Source organism: Artemia sp. Qi Xiang Cuo, chromosome 16, assembly GCF_049724085.1.
Source record: "Artemia sp. Qi Xiang Cuo chromosome 16, ASM4972408v1, whole genome shotgun sequence".
Lineage (NCBI taxonomy): Eukaryota > Metazoa > Arthropoda > Branchiopoda > Anostraca > Artemiidae > Artemia > Artemia sp. Qi Xiang Cuo.
In genome coordinates this window covers 29,405,102-29,422,492 of record NC_142809.1, presented here as the reverse complement: position 1 = coordinate 29,422,492, position 17,391 = coordinate 29,405,102, and the positions used below count along the sequence as shown (strand labels likewise).

General features: G+C 36.1%; 1 protein-coding gene across 1 annotated transcript; it reads left to right on the top strand.

The window, feature by feature from the left end:
• Window positions 1-626: 626 nt before the first annotated feature.
• LOC148942762 (mitochondrial fission process protein 1-like) lies at window positions 627-15,561 on the top strand. Its single transcript, XM_089101955.1, has 3 exons — window positions 627-720; window positions 5,782-5,909; window positions 12,766-15,561. The coding sequence occupies exons 1-3, from the start codon at window positions 666-668 to the stop codon at window positions 13,054-13,056; spliced, it is 474 nt and encodes a 157-aa protein (XP_088958081.1). The 5' UTR covers window positions 627-665; the 3' UTR covers window positions 13,057-15,561.
• Window positions 15,562-17,391: the final 1,830 nt, after the last annotated feature.

Sequence of the window (17,391 nt, the reverse complement as noted above, 5' to 3'; positions counted from 1 at the left end):
TTGTAGAATCGGAATATAATCCTAGCCCTGTGCCCCTACAAACAACTTGAGACTTCATGGTCATGTTTGTAAAGTAATCAACTTCTATTTTTTACTTTTTGTTAGAGAAGCCATCCCATACTTCAAAGTGGCCCAACAATAGTAAATATAATATTCATTGGGAACAGTAGGATCTTCCACAAGAATACTTTTGGTAATAGGATTTCCTGTGCTTAGTCTCTTGTTATCTGATGGATATCGCAGATAATTATAATTCGATTGCCTGGCCTTAGTAGGTGTAGTCGGTTTGATTCTTATCGGTTTCTCTATAATATTTAAAGTATTGGAGGGCGAAGGGGCTATTTATCATTCTTATTGGGATGAACTTCTACCCTTTTGGAGGAACAACCTCTTTTAATACCAATAACATCTTTTTTTTCGTCAAGGCGAATGTAGAATACGCTCTTTGGAAAATATGTTCCATTCAAATGCACTAGGTAAAAAAAAATGTACAAGTATTTTTAAACTAACTTAAAATACTGGTTTCAGCTATGCGAAAGTGAATTTTTTTCTGTTTTCTCGTGTTTGCAGTTCAAATAAAATTTAAACATTTTGGAGGAAATTCTTTACAGCGCCATCTTATTATAACAAAACAGTCCAATCTAAGCATCTAAAAGCTCTAAGAAATGAAAAAAACCGGTGAAGTTAATATCTATAGGGATACCTCTGTCCGCTATTTAGGTAATATTTGTTAACATCATGTTTAATAAACGCATGGGGGCATTATATATAGTTGTTTTAGAATAGATGGTTTTTTTAGTAGTTGTTGCAAAATAGATGACGTGCATGTATAATTTTTCTTAAAGAACACGTGCATTGGGGTAATGTTAAATTTAGCACCATTCCTATGCAACCGTTCAGTGACAAAAATTTAAGGGGAGAAAAAAAAAGATCCGATGCACGGTATCCCTTATTTTGCTTTCTCTGCCATATAATTGGATTTTTCTTAGACTATGTTTCCCGTTTCCTTTCTTCTTTATAAATTTATTCCTATCTTACCCACCTTGTCTTAATTTAAATCAAACATGTTTTTATAAATGAAAGTAAAAAGTGACACTGAACCTTGAAAGGAAACACAAATTTTTCTAAATGTGAGCCTCCTCTCCCTCAATCCCCGGCCTGTACGCTAGAGTTTTACTTGGGCTTTGCTGAAAACATTTTTGGGTGCAACAAAAAAAGTCAGTTAGTAGTTGCAAGTGTTTTACTCACCCATTGTCTTTCATAACGTTTGAACCAGAAATTTTATTGCTAAAAGCAAATTAGTGTCAATAAGCGCTTCCATTCCTATTGCCCTTGTGATAGAGCATTCGTTTTTGAATTGTTGTGGAAGTAAGTCAAACTTAAACCTAAAGAACGGGAGGTTGAATAGGGTGGGGGGCAGCCCCCTCATATAAAGAATAATTTCTGTTTGTTTTGAGTTTCAATGTCACTCCTTACTTTCATTTTTATAAACTCGTTTTGTTTGTTCTGGTTTAATTTCTGTTCTATTAAAACACAATATCCAGGGTTAGGCTATTCTAAATATGAGGTGAGCTAACACGCTCTCAACGATCACCCATTATATGAAAGTTTATCTTTTCCAAAGCGGTCCTTCGAGATAAAGAGCTGATTTTGTGTATTTGGTTTTCCTATTAATGTAGAATTTTTCTAAATTTACTATCGTTTCCACGAAAAAAGGGACATGGGCACCCATAAGATGAATTTTAGCGAGGGGGGGGGGGCTTACCTGGTCTAATCGGCACCCAATGCTGTATAATAGAAACCACGAAATAAAAATATCATAGGCAGCGCAATAGCGCTGCCTAAGTAAAGAGCAATGTGGGCACAATGTATTATTTATTCATTTTTAAATTTTTTTTTGCCAGGACACTTCTTATAGAAAGAAATGCCGTTGAAACTTCAAAAAGAGCTCATTCGATTGGAAATTGGCAGAGTCGGTGACCTTTTTCATATTCAAAAGTGATTGGAGGGCAACCAGCGCCAATCCCCCACGCCAATCATTTCCCCAAACACATCCAAACAAAATCTTGAGACAACCATTTTGTTCAGCTTAGTTTAAAGGTCCAGAAATTATGACTTTGAGGACGACAACCCTCCCCCTCAACCCTCAGGGTAAGTGTTTTAAGTTATGCCCTGGGGGATATAAGCCTCTTATAAAAAAGGGTGGTCACATCAACTTCGGATGGGGCTCATTGGATTGGTAATCAGAAATTCTAGTGGCCTTTTTAACATTCAAAAGTAATTGGAAGTCTACCAGCCCCTCATTTCTCATTTCTACCAGCAACACATCCAATTAAAATTTTTAGACAGACATTTTTTTAAGCGTAGGTGAAAGGTCCAGAAAATATGTATTTGAGGATGAAATCCCCCCCCCCCCAATATAGCCCTTAGGGAAAGGGCTGTAAGTTACACCCTGGGCATATAAGGTTTTTATAGAAAGACTGGTCGTGTAAACTTGGGAGAGGGCTCATTGGATTGGAAATCGGAAGTTATAGTGCTCTTTTCAAGAGTCAAAGTGATCAGAGGGCAGATATTTCCCCCCACACACACAAACAAACATAGTATTTTCCCGAAATGCATCTGATAGAAATTTTAAGATGGTCATTTGTTGTCGTAGAACCTTCGAAAAGGGTTCATTCGGTTGGAAATTGAAAGGGCTAGTGCCCTCTTTGATAGGCAGCACCACTCTATAATAGCAAGAAATATCATTGAAACATTTAAAGGAGCTGATTCGAAACAAAATTAGGAGTTCTAGTGTCCTTTTTAAGAGTAAAAAAAGATTGGTTGACTGAGTCAACATTTTTAGACAACCATTTTGTTCAGCATACTAGAACGGTCCAGTAACTAAGTCTTTAGCAACTATGTTTATGTCTTATTGGGCATCTCAACCACTTTCCCCCAATTATGCGATTGGCCCATTATGCTATAAAACTAAATGCTACTTTAAAACTAAATCAAAAGGCATTGTGTTTACGGTTGCCAATAATAAACTCCATCAAAATATCCAGAATGACTAGGGGTATTAAGTTGCAGGTTTCGGAGCTACTCCTATTACTACTCCTCCTCTTAGAATTTAGATAAATAAACAGAGTGTAAGTGTATCCAGGTTGTCAAAGAGCTTAGATGGAATATTTTGGGAATGATATTAAGTTTTATTTTTCTGGTCAACTTGAGGAGGTATAAAATTAAATTAAAAATACTATTTGTGTCAGGGTTAAAAATTATTGATAAAGTTTATCCCAACATACAAATAGCAAGCCAAACTATGGATTCTTATAGAAAAAAACTGAAAAGAAATAACACATTATTAGAAAATTAACATTAGTAGGGCTGATAGGCCCCATGCCTTCTAAAGACCAGAACATAATTTGTGCTTTACTGAAAACAAAACATGTTTTAAATGTTCTCACTTTGTTTACTTAAATAAATAAAAAAATTTAAGACTAAGGAATACATATCAGTATATGTATATTAAACTGACAATCCACGTTCATCTTTTTTTTTCAGTAAAGCCTAAATTATGTTTTGGTCTTGAGAAGTTATGGGGGCTGTCAGCCCTACCAATGTTAATTTTTGCTCGTTTTGAGCTTGACTTGGCTATTTATTCTAATTTCTGTTCGTTTTGAGTTCCATTTATTTACTGATAGTGATTTGTGGTAGTTTTTTGCTTTGAAGATTATTTGACTTATTTCTGCCCATTTTTGGCTTAATGAAGCTCTTTACTTTTCTTTGAAAAACTTGTTTAGTGGAAAATGTTTTGAAATTAATACAAATATAAGCCAGCGTCAATCAGCCAGGGGGGGCTCCAGCCCCCTCCTCCCTGCCCTCTCCCTCTTTATGGGGGCCCCTTAAAAGGGAGCTTTCATTCCCTCAGCCCTCATGCCTGTATAAATATTTATATATATTATTACAAAATAAAAGGAGCCCAGAGGTTAATAATCAACTTAGTTCATATTTATCTGATTGCTCATCAAATTCATCTAAAGCAACTCTCCTGAAGAGTTTGATGATTTAGGCCTAAAAACACTTTTTTGCGACAGGGGTACCTCTCTTTTCCATAAAGGAATCCGGTAGCTTTCGTCCCAATAGCTGATGAGCAATGCGATACTTTATGCTCGTTATTTTTATTATATAAACGGTCTACAATAACGGTACTTCTTTTATGGACCGCATGCATTGTCTAGGTATGAGTATTGTACCACGTGCGAGTTTGGCCTCTGAGACTGGTGGGCTATATAAATACCCTTTCAATATTACCCGTCTCAGATTTTTTGCTCGATACCTTCTTAGATTTGTAAGGGTCAAAACTTCTGTTTTTGTGTTTTGCAGAAAGTAGCTTCAGGGTTGTCATTTGAATTTCATTGTATAATTTCCATCAAGATTGCACCTTGTTTTGGGGTATTTAGACCTTTTTTGAATATTTTGCGAATTATCCCATTCTAAAAGCTTTGATGAGGAAATTTAAAACAAAGAATTTTGAATATTTAAAATAAGCATAAACAGTCACATTTGTTGAGTGCAAATATTGTAATCTAAATTTAATTTTTTAGAGTTTGGTTTCTATTGACAAGAGTCGATTTTTAATAACTTTTTGTTACTACGAACTGTTCCACTTAGGGCTCTCTTAACCGTGAGGAAGGCTTTGACTCCCCCTACCTCAATCTCTGTCTTGCAAAATGTTTTGTTAAAATATTCCTATGGAGCAGGGGTCTGAAATATAATACGGAATAATTTCTGTTCGTTTTAAGTTTTAATGTCGCTCCTTACTTTCAGTTAAAAAAACTTTTTTTTTCATTTAATCAAAACTTAGAAATAATTACTGCACATTGAACACTTTAAAATGGATTACAATAAAATGAACACTTTAAAACCTGTAATTGGTTTGAAAAAGAGTTCTCTGGAAGGATAAGTTAAAAGTTGGAACCTTGCACATATCGGACGTCCAAATCAAGACAACTGGATTCCGAAAAAACAGCAAATTTCCGTAATTGTATTTCGAAGTAAATTGATAAAAAAGGAAACAATTAAGTGGATATTTCTATTTTTTCTTAATCAGAGCAAATTAACAGTAGACCTATAACGGTATTTTAGACGTCAGCAATGGATAGATCAGGCTCAGTGATGTTCTTCAAGCTCAAACCAATAGAAAACAATCGTCATACGTTTTGCTTTTCAAACGCTATTTAAAAGCCAAGTTAGAGGTCCTATCCTTGATGTACATGTTCCATATGGTTTTTTCTTTCTTTCAATGGTATGCTTAGCACTTTCAGTGGTGGATCCAGGGGGACCCCTCCCCCACAAATATTTTTTTTTGCGCCCTCATTCCTCTTTTCTTTAAAATAAACTTGTCAATTTGGTCAATTATTATTGGCGCCCTTGTCACATTGTCCCCTCCCCCCAAGATTTTGCTCTAGATCCACCCCTTAAGACTTTTGCAATATATGAATAGTGGACGAACATATCATTTTATTTTCTTCAGGTTGGGGGTGGGGACAAGAGTAAGTCCTCAAAGGAGCTATGGACCCTATTAAATAACCTGAAAGCTGCATTAACTGCAGCAAAGTCACTTAAAATTAATCATTCCATGTTTTAGCTCTTCACACTTTTAATTCTGTATGTCTTTCCAAAGTTCCTCTTACAACTGGTGTGAAATGTTGCATTTTCAGTCTAACCACATTTTCTCTTATATCTATCGTCTTTTATAATTCTATTTTATCTAAACTTTGGGGGAATCTTTTCTAGGCTATGCAAATGAATTTGGAGAAGCTTTTCGATCCCATGTGCCGCTATCTATTGTCAAATTAAGCTACGGAATTGCGTCAACATATGTCTTAGCAGATGCCTGCAACACTGGTTTGCGAGTCTACAAGGTAAGTAGTCTAGAGTGGTCAGGTCTACCCACATACTTTTTTTTATGTTGAGAAAGGCTGCCTAATCTTTAGGAGGACAAATCTCGAAAAGAAAGTGCATCTAGGGACCAGTTGCCTGACATAACTCGCCCCAGGGTTTCCAGGTTAAAAAAAAAAGAAAAAACAAAGAAACAGAAAAAATTATCCGAGGAGAAATTGGATTAAGTAATGGAACCGTTAAAGTGTATAAATAATCAAAGAGTAGATTACCGACTGTAATTGAACAATGACTCATCAGAAAGTAGCCTATCTAAAGCACAAAACACATACACAAGACAAAAATCGAGCTAGTACTAAAACCAACATGCAGTTTTTCTTAAAACAAATCCTGGATGAGTTAAGTAATTTATTATCTGTAGAAAATTAAATTGCGTGTTCTTTGAATGTGTTGCGTAAAAGAACTCAGCATATGTGTTAGGAAATCTTAGAAAGCGGTTAAAATTTAGAATTGTGTACATGGCCATAAGTCTTGAAAAATTAGGCACCGTTTTAGAAACATAATAAGATAACAAATTGAAGTGGGTCTGGATGGGTTGTGCTGCCTTGATTAGTGCAAAAAACGGATATCGAGAAACTCAAGTTTAAGGCAGCGAGAATTTAATGAAGCCATCTATCACATCCAAGTACTATTCGTTCTATAGGGTTCGTTTACATTGTTCAGTTATCGTTGAAAATTTTAATAATGGAAAGGAAAATGCTATTAAACAAAGATATCGCAAAATGAATAAAAGCTCCAGAAATAAAGATGATATATCGCTAAAGGTGATGGGATATAAATATCACTAGACATTACCACAAGGAAAAATATAAATGAGAAGATAAAAAAAAAATACTTAAGGAACAACCAGTTTGCTACATATGTCTACAAGATTAATCTTTCGAATCAAACTTGTCATAAACCAGTGCATTTTCCATTGAATGAGCGTGGCAGAAGTCATTCTGACCAAGACCACGTTTTAGATGCTTAATATTTATGGACACGTTCATTCTTTGGCAAGAATTAGCTTGATTTGGCATGCGGTTCAAGGGTACATGAGCATTGATAAATATTACCAATCGTTCAACCGCAAGAATTTGTTGCTATTTTTGTATCAACCCTTATGTTTAGACAATATCCTTCTGACCGTACAAGGTTCGGCCATTTTGTGCGTAAACCGATGACTTTTACTTTGGAAACTTGGCCTTGGTCAGATCGGCTTCTAACAGGGTCTATCAATGGAAACTGTATTAGTTTTTGATGATTTTGATTCGAAAAATTGGTCATATAGACATACACAGCAACACGGTTGTCCTTAATTATTTTTCTTTCTCTTCTCATTGATATTTTTCCTTGCGTTGATGTCCAGTGATGTTTTTTTTTCTTGCTAGTTATATTTGTTTTTGAATGTACTTCTCGGGTTCCAATGGTAAAATTTGAAATTGGTAAGTTTCAATGAAATAGTAAATTTCAATGGTAAAATGGTAAATTTCAGTGGTGAAATGGTAAATTTCAATGGTAAAATGGTAAATTTCAATGGTAAAATGGTAAATTTCAATGGTAACATGGTAAATTTCAATGGTAAAATGGTAAATTTTAATGGTAAAATAGTAAATTTCAATTGTAAAATGGTAAGTTCCAATGGTAAATTTTATTTGGAAAATGGTAAATTTCAATGGTAAATGGTAAATTTCCAATGGTAAAATTTCAAATTTCAAATGAAGACCCAAAATCCAGACAATTCGGAGACAACTCGGAGTAGTGTCAACTATGTTCTTATACGTAAAAATGTTGGTTTTCAGCCTAAATATTGGGTCAATCCACGCCAAATCATCCAATCGTGACTGCGCGTGAAATTCCAATTTTGCTGAAAAAATTCTCAGCTGTTCTCTTCATTGATAGTACACACAGGATTTTTTTTTATTTTTTTTTAAAGCTAGTTTTTCGGGAAAAAATTTCCAAAGTTTTAAAATTCGCAAAAAACGAGGTTTTTTGAAAAAAAAAAATCCAAAAAGTTGGTATTTTTTTTACACTTATTTATCCAATTATCTACATAGCCAGGAGAGGTTGGATAGAAAAAATTGAGGCAATCTGATAACGACGGAAGAACTGACGGCCAACCGAAGTTTTTGAACCCTTGTGCGAAAAAGCAGAACTTCAAAAATCTGTAAATTCTTAACGGTAAGAGCTAGGATACCATTTTTTTTTTATTCTTGTCCTCTTGTCACCAGGTACAAAGGAAAGTTTTGCATTTTTTCCTATTGCTTTTAGTTTCGGAGTTATTTTCATAGAATTTTGACAAATTGTAAAAATTGTCACTTTTCATCCCCAAAAAAAGCTCTGTAGGCAACACGATCCAGGAAAACTACTTATTAGGTCCTAAACTACCAAACATGACCTACCTGAAACCGTAAAAAACCTCGATGGCAAAATTCGATCCTGATTTTTAAAAGAAGATTGAAGTTCGACCGTTTTTCAAGTTTCCTGTTATCATAAAAATGCAGATTCTTCTATCGCCAATTATTGCATTTTTATTTGGTTAGCGAACATATCTTTTAATATGGCCACTCATGCTGTATCTCGTGTAACCAATGTCAAACTTTTCTAGTTTGAATGTAATTCATCAATTCAGGCACCTGGTATTCTTAGTATGTAGCATAGTATACTAAAGTTTTTTAACCTACCCTTCATGTGAACTTGTCCGGAAATGGCTGATTTTATATTTCTTGAAACAAATAGACGCTTCTTCAAAACTACTTAGATCAATTAAGTTAGAAAAAAATGAAATAATGAAAATAAAACAATTAATGGTTGCTTTCTCTGCTTTTCTTCTTGTAAGTTTTGAATGTTTCTGTAACAACGGCTACTACATCCGGCTCTAAAAAAAAGTTTCTTGCGGAGCGACTCCGAGACTCAGGAATAGGCAGCTTTTGTAGTAAGTTAGCAGCTGGTACTATGCACGTGTCGTCAGGCCGAGGCCAACGAAAACTTGAGCATGGTCCATTTGGGTGCATAAACTTAGCTTCAACTTCGCCACTCTCCTCATCAATGCTTACAACAAACCCCACCCACCAATCAGAGCCATACACACAGGCTACGTAGTCTCCCGAGTCCAGATCGGTTAAAAGGACGTTCTCGAAATCTAACCGCAACACAATAAATTCTTCTCTTGGCAAGATAGTACCCAAATCCGATAAAACGCAAGCACTGATATTATTTTTTGCCTTTGGGCCTAAAACTGTGAAATGACTGAGTTCCAGGAATAGTAATAGCTTTCTCAAAGCGGTCTTCGAGGCAACTTTCAAAGTTTTCATTAACGTTATTTGACGAAACCCAAAATACTTTAATGTTGGGTAGGGACTTATCTGCCCACTCATAAAGATCGTGTGCCGTAAGTATCTGATTGTCAAATAGCCTTTGCAAGCTGGCGTGAGCTGCTAGTCTTTTCACAGTACCGCCAATCCCATCACACGCATTCTTTCCATGACACGAAGCAAAGAAATTCCATTCAGCATCTAACCCAAAGTCAGTGAAATGGCAGCTCAAATTTGCAAAGTTTTTTCTGTTTTTGTACTGGGATCCTGCACCGTCGCTGAAATAATAGATTTTGCAAAGGCCGGGAATCATAGCCTTAACGTGAAGCAATACGACTTTCAAAAAAGCGTGAACTGCAGCAGTGTTATGGTCCATGTGGTCGCTGATAACACACAAACTGTTGCTGAACAGGCTATTACCCCTACGCCAATATACCACAAACGGATGTAATGTTGCCTGAGAATTTTCCCAGTGAAAACCCTGAACTGCGTCTTGGACCAAAAAGGAAAAATTTTCTGCAAAGTCTAAAAGCAGGAGGACCTCATTGGAGCAGAGATTCTGCTTTAGTTGGTCTATGTAATTTTGCTGACGGACTGAAATGAAATGGTGTACTGTAAGGTTCCGGATTGACTCGACGAAATTCGGTATGAACACATCTATCGTTTCTTCTACTTGTCTAAGAACTGTTCGGTCCTCATGTACCCGCTCTTTATAGGTCACGGACTCATATTCAGCTAGTTTCTCCCAGAGAAAACTCTCCAAGTCGTGTTGTTTATAAAAAAATATACTGCCCTTGTGTAGCATTCACAATTAATTTATGATATAGCAAACAACTTTTGAGATAAAATACATGAGCGAAATCCGTATATAAGCGCCGAAAGATTTAAGCTTAGCATTTTGGTGGTACAGACACACACATACCGAATGAACCCCACTTGAGCCTGCTGTAACACACCAGGGTGGCTTAAGCTCAGCAAATTTGCTGCGTCCGATTTTGAAATCCGGCTTGTCCTCATTGTCCTTCTTAAATAACCCGTAAAGTTTAGAAATATTGGCCAGCAGTAATTTCTTTTGTTTTTGTTCCCTTTTACCATTGATTTTTACGGAGACGAAATCTTTCTTGCCTGGAAGCTGCCGGCTGTTGACGTCAGATTCATAAAATTCCAGAACAGCCTGAACTACATGTGGCTTAAGAACATTAGGTGGCTTTTTTTAGGTCAAAAGAGGCAATATTCCTCCCTCCTTTCTGATATTCCTAGCTATTCTAACAAGGTATTCCGATACTTGGAAAAAATCAGATACCTTTTGCCGGGGCCATGTCGGAGGCACTAGAGTGAGAAGACTAAGTTCCTAAATAATGTATCCGAGGTTTCAAGTTTGGCTTTCAGAGAAATGCAAAAATCCTTTATTTCTGTGTCGTTCATCAGAAAGGGGACAGATTCTTCAGCAGACTCCATAGAATTCTGAACCAATGACGAAGCTATGCATTTGCGCTTCAGCACAGGAGAGGAAGTAGCACTGGTTGGAACACTCAAAGCGACATTAATGATTTTGGAAACGGATTCTGCAACCGTTTCGGACTTCCGTTTAACGTAGTCTTTTTTTTGTCCAACAGAGAGTTTTAAGGAATAAGGCTTGAGCGGCGAGGTCCCAATATTTTCAAATAAACTTGAAACAACTGTAGCTGCGTTCGCTGCAGATTGTCTTGAGGAACAATCAGGCTGGGAATTGTATGAGAAAGATCCGTCGTTAGAAACTGGGGGGATATTAACAATGTCATCATCGGACTCTTCGTAGGCACGATCGTCAATTTCGGTGCGGCATTCAGCACACACCTTGTAACCGGGAATAAGTTTGAAACGAGACAAGGTTCTAGCGTTTTCTAGTGTTATAGCTCTTGTTCCTGTCCGAGGACAAGAGGTGTGCAACTCAAATGGATCACAGCAGATTCTCGGAACAGCCTTAGCAAACTGATGAAGGTAGAATTGCTCATGATGAAAGCAAATACGCTCTATGGAGCTAACAAAGGTTCTCAATAAAATTGTCTCCCGACTCTGATCTGAAAGTTCGGTAAATTGTCTAAGTCCTTCTTTGCGAAAAAATTTTTCTTGTGACACTCGCTATTTAAATGAAGTCCAGCACAGCATTTTTCAAGAGCTATTTTTTCTAATTCCGACGTCTAACAATCCTCACAGTACGGTATGAATTATACTTCATTCACGGCCAATAGCAATTATTCGACTGTGAGTGAAATATCTGAACTTCAAATAATTCGATGACGCATCCCACTAACTTACTCTGGAGAAAGGAATCGCTCAATTTGTGTGATTTCGATATTTGAATAAACTGCTTGGCAACAAAGAATTTAAACTTGCAGCAGTTCATTCCGCATGCATTTTGTTAACTTGAAAAACGGTCCAACTTCAATCTTCTTTTAAAAATCAGGATCGAATTTTGGCATCGAGGTTTTTACGGTTTCAGGTAGGTCATGTTTGGTAGTTTAGGACCTAATAAGTAGTTTTCCTGGATCGCGTTGCCTACAGAGCTTTTTTTGGGGATGAAAAGTGACAATTTTCACAATTTGTCAAAATTCTATGAAAATATCTCCGAAACTAAAAGCAATAGGACAAAATGCAAAACTTCCCTTTGTACCTGGTGACAAGAGGACAAGAATAAAAAAAAAATGGTATCCTAGCTCTTACCGTTAAGAACTTGCAGATTTTTGGAGTTCTGCATTTACGCTCAAGGGTTTGAAAACTTTGGTTGGTCGTCAGTTCTTCCGTCGTTATCGGATTGCCTCAATTTTTTCTATTAAACCTTTGCTGGATGTGTAAATAATTGTATAAATAAGTGGAAAAAAATACCAACTTTTTGGATTTTTTTTTCAAAAAACCTCTTTTTTTGCGAATTTTGAAACTTTGTAAATTTTTTCCCTAAAAACTAGATTTCAAAAAAAAAAAAAAATCCTGTGTGTACTATCAATGAAGAGAACAGCTGAGAATTTTTTCAGCAAAATTGGAATTTCACGCGCAGTCACGATTGGATGATTTGGCGTGGATTGACCCTATTGCATATTTTCCACAGATTTTCGGAAGTCCTTTAGTATAATCGATTTACCTCGTAAGAGCGTCCCTCTGTGAGTAGGCATAGTTGCGAACAGACAGGTATTAGAAAGAAGCGATGAGGCATAAGAGGATTTGTTCCAGGCGGTGAAGGGGGGGGGGGTGTGGAGACGTACCAAATGTATAATTCGGAATTAAGATTTTCGTGTGAATTCAGGTCCTTGTTACTAATCCTGGAAGAAATAAAATTCATACCCCCCCCCCCCCAAGTAAATATGGTTAATGACAATATTGGAAAACATGATTATAATTTGTTCAATATTCATTCCTCGAGGGTTGTGATTTGCCAGACAATCTGTGCCATTGACCTCCTTTAAAATTCTATCTTTGTGGCACAGTCTCATCTATTCTTTAGGGCTTATTTCATTTATATATATGTTTAATTAACTTCTCTCATTTTTAGAAAACTCCCCCAGCAGAAGCAATTCGAAGATCAGGCATTGTCGGTTGTGATGTTTTAGTTTGGCAAGCTTTTGCGTCAGTTATAATTCCTGGTATTACAATAAACAGGATTGTTGCTGGAACTACTTTTGTCCTCCAAAAAACTAGTAAGATTCCAATCAACAGAATAAAGTGGATAAGCACAATTGCTGGCTTGCTATCAATACCAATCATAATAAAACCAATTGATCGTTTTGTTGACTTGACGATGGATAACAGTATTAGAAAATATTATACGAGTAGTCATAATTGATTCAGTTTAAAGATTTAGGTTTTTTAAAGGATGTTTTTTAGAGTGATGGGCTGTACTAATTTAGAGAGTAACCAATCTTATGGATAATTCGCTTGTAACAATATGAGTAGTTTCTTATAGATTATTTGCCTGTACCAATATGAGTAGTTTCTTATAGATTATTCGCTTGTAACAATATGAGCAGTTTCTTATCAATTCACAGACCGTTAGCAATAAACTATATATATATTACATGTCAATTACCAAAAGGATTATATTTATCCTTGTTGCAAATGGCCAATGGGACTTTAGAAAAATCCTTGGGAATCCAAGGGAAAGACAATACATCTTCTTATAAGGATGGATGGGTAAGCATCAAATAAGACATGCAACATCCCGATATTGGCAATGAAGTCGAAGTAATTCCATGTTAAAATTATAATTTTTTTCATTTACTGTGCTTAAAAGACGAGGATATAGATATAAGCTTATCAGTATTACTTTTCTAAGCCGTTTTTTTTGTGAAAGGGAGCAATCAAGATCAATCCTCGAAAAATTCTGAATTCCATTCAATTCAAGTGAAACATAGCATATTTAAAATTTCTTTTTAAGATTGGATCAATAATGTTTGATCTGGATAAGTAATGTCTTTAGTTAGGAATCGGAGCCACAATCTTTTACTTATCATCTTTAAAAGCATAGATGGTGTGTATGTATAACCTATGATTGGACATTAGGGCGATCCCGCGTAGCATTCCGGATGGTAGATCAGTTCTTAAAGGCTCTTAAATTGCATTTTCTTTTACTTCTAAGAAAAATTAACTACCGGTTATCAGCGTAAAGGTTGGTCCTAACGTCTTCTAAGGACAACCAGATCATATCTCTTGCTTATAACAAGAATACTGACTCTAATGCAATTTTTGTCTATTTTGAGTCGAGGCCGGACAATTCAAGAAGAACATTTTTTCATGGCCTGTTATTCTCGGGGACAACGGACACCGGAACATTTTAAAAATCTCCAAATGACGATCATAAAAACGTGCGTATAACAAATAACTAATTTTGACCGGGTTAATAAAGAGAAATACAAGCTACACCATTTGAGGGGGAGAGTGGAATTGACCATACTATGGCTTCAAGGACTATCTAAAAAGCCTTTTGAAGTGTTTTTTGCGCAAGAATTGGTTCGATTTCTGACCGGACTATAGACTTTACTTTTGAGTTTTGATACCTTTAAGATGACCTCCTTTGATATATCCCTCCAACAGATCTGTTGCCTTGTAAGATATTGTATTTCTTGTTGTTGCACCCCACCTCGGAATTAAAACTCGTGGTGTAAGCTAACAGTAGTATTTAAGTATAGAAAAATACTTAGCTATCATTTCATATAACAAGTTAATCACGAGCATTAAGATTATTCTATATGCCCCATTTCGACCATTAGGAATTCATTTATAATTGATGCCATGCCTAAAGGTTTTATCTGACATTTTCACAGTTCCAAGATAATTGCGGAAACCCTAACTGTTAGGCTAATTTCAAATGGAGGATCAGCAATGCAGATCAGGAGGATCAGCTGGAGGATAAAAGTTTGAAGGGAATATTCATTACCTTGCTGACCCTCTCTTTGAAAATTGCTTAGAAAACTCATTCGGCAATTATCCCAGAAGCGTGAAATTGTCAGACTCGACTTTTAGGCTGGAGAACGACGTTTTTATTTTAGAATTTAAATTGGCTAGTAGTGTCTATAATATAGATGTATGCTTTTAAACTTTGGGTCATTGTGAATAGTGCACTGCCAAATGGTGGTTATCCTCTTCTGCTCAAAGCTATGAATTAAGATGAATGCTCTTTGTAGAACTTTGAAATCAGTAATAGTCTATGTGTTCATTCTGTTTTTTATTGAACTAAGAATGTCTAGTAAAATACCTGTAAATCAAAATATGAGAAAGAATCGGACCCAAGTTATCTTTTCAAACATTAGTACATTCGCCAAATCTGTTAAATTTCACTAAAATAAAACTTGTATAAGCCTAACTAGAAACCAATAAAAAAAATTCTCAATTTTCATTTATATCCTACATTGGGACCTAGATCCTCTGTTTCTTTGTCAATGCGTAATCCTAGTTACCCTCCCAACGTAGACTTGGCCTGAAGCTTCTGTACTGCGATGCTTTATTTATTGTGAATATAAATTATGATATTACAGTAAATCAATAAATGATGATGTGAAAGTACAAGAGTATGTATGCAGCCTTTATCGTCGAAATAATTAGACATTATAAAGATTGTCACCTTAAAATTGTTAGGGCCTTAGCTTTTTATAGTATTTACATGCACAAAAAAAGTTCCTTGTGAAAAGGTCTCGGTTGTATGCCAGTGATTAGGGTGTTATTTTTGCTTTTAATAGTATGTTTTTAGTATTTTTAAGGGTTTTATGGCTTTAAATTGTATTTGAACCTCTATGCATTAAGACGATGCCTTTTATCTTTGTTCTTTTGTCGCTGGATAAAAAATAAAACAGAATTGAAAATTTTGTTTTGAAGGAAATTTCACTCATGTTTGGTAGCTCAAGGCTCGAATAAACTGCTACTACAACTAACAACTAACCAAGACGCCTGAGGCCAACACAGCTACGCCAGCTCGTCCTCCATCCCAATCTATTCAAAGCCTCCTGCTTTACACCCTCCCAGGAAGTTCCCATATCCTTTAAATCTTTCTTTATGACATCCTGCCATCCAACCGGGGACGACCTGCTTTTCGTTCAGCCCTAGACGGTTGGCCGAAAAGAACAATCTTTGGCAATCTGTCATCCTCCATCCGCAGAACATGCCCTAGCCTTCTCAACCTTTCTCTCATTATAGCCCTAGAAAGCGGAATTGAAACACACTTTTCGCACAGCCTACTGTTTGAAATACAGTCAGCCAGCTGGGTACCCAGAACAATCCGTAGTCAACTTCTCTGGAAAATATCTAGCAAATCTTCATCCGCTTTCGGAGCGCCCATGCTTCAGAGCCATATTTGACCAGTGTCGTAGTTTCCAATATTGTAATCTTGGTCTGCAGACTTATCTTCCTATTCTTTCAAACTTTTTTTTAGCTGTGAAAAAACACCCTGAGCCTTGGTTATTCTACTTTTAACATCTTCACTGCTCCCGTCGTCTTCGCTAGTAATACTACCAAGGTAAGGTGAAGCGGTCCACCGGATCAATTTTTTCGTTACCCAACGTCACCTTTTCATTTTCACTTATTCCTAGCCTTAGTGACTTAGTCTTCTTAACATTTATTTTCAAGCCTATTCTAGCACCTTGAACTTGCAAAACCTCTAAAAGGTCATTCATTTTGCTCACACTTTCATCTAGGATGCTTAAATTATCAGCAAATTCCAGGTCCAGGAGAGTTTTTCCTCTCTATTTGATTCCGTGGTCTCCCATTCCCTTTCCTGTGCTTCTTAAGACAAAATCCATCAAAATGGTCCATATAAAGAGGGATAGAACACAACCATGCTTAGCTCCTAATTTAATACGAAACCAGTTGCTAACCTCATTTCCTACCTTAACCGCAGCAGTGTTACTCTCATACATAGCACTAATCACTTTAATGTGTTAATACAAAAAACGTTTTGCAGAAAACAAGTGTTTCAAAAAAAAAGTAAAGAACTCCATTAAACCAAAAATGGACAAAAATATAATCAAATTAACTACCAAGTACGCAACATCCACAAATCAGTATCAAAACATAAATGAAACTCAAAACGAACAGAAATTAAAATAAGTCAAACTCAAAACGAGCAGAAATTAATCTGAGTAGGGCTCTAAACCCTATGCTTTGTAAAAGCCAGAATATAATTTGTATTTTACAGAAAAAAATTCAAATGAATTTACCGGAAAAATGCGCATTGTCAGTTTAATATGCATATGCTGATATTTATTCCTTAAAATCTTAATTAATTTTTCTTTTCTTAAAATTATAAGGGAAAACATTAAAAAAAGAATTTTTTCTTACAACCTTAGCCCTGAGGGCTGTTGGGGGCTGTTAACTCAAAAACATAATTTTCGGACCCTTCAACTGCGTTCAATAAAATTGCTATATCAAACGGTTGATCATAAGTGTTTGGGAAATGCTGGGTATGAGGGGGGGGGGCATTCGCCCTCCGATCGCTTTTGACTATTAATAAGGGCACTAGCCCTCTCAATTCCAAATTGAATGAGTCCTTTTTGAAGTTTATAAGACAGCGCTGGCAAAGACCAGAATTTTCAACTACGTTGAACAAAATGTCTATCTCAAAATTTTGATTGGATGTGTTTGGGCAAATGGTAGGCTTGAGAGGGGCATTAGTTGTCCTCCAATCACTTTC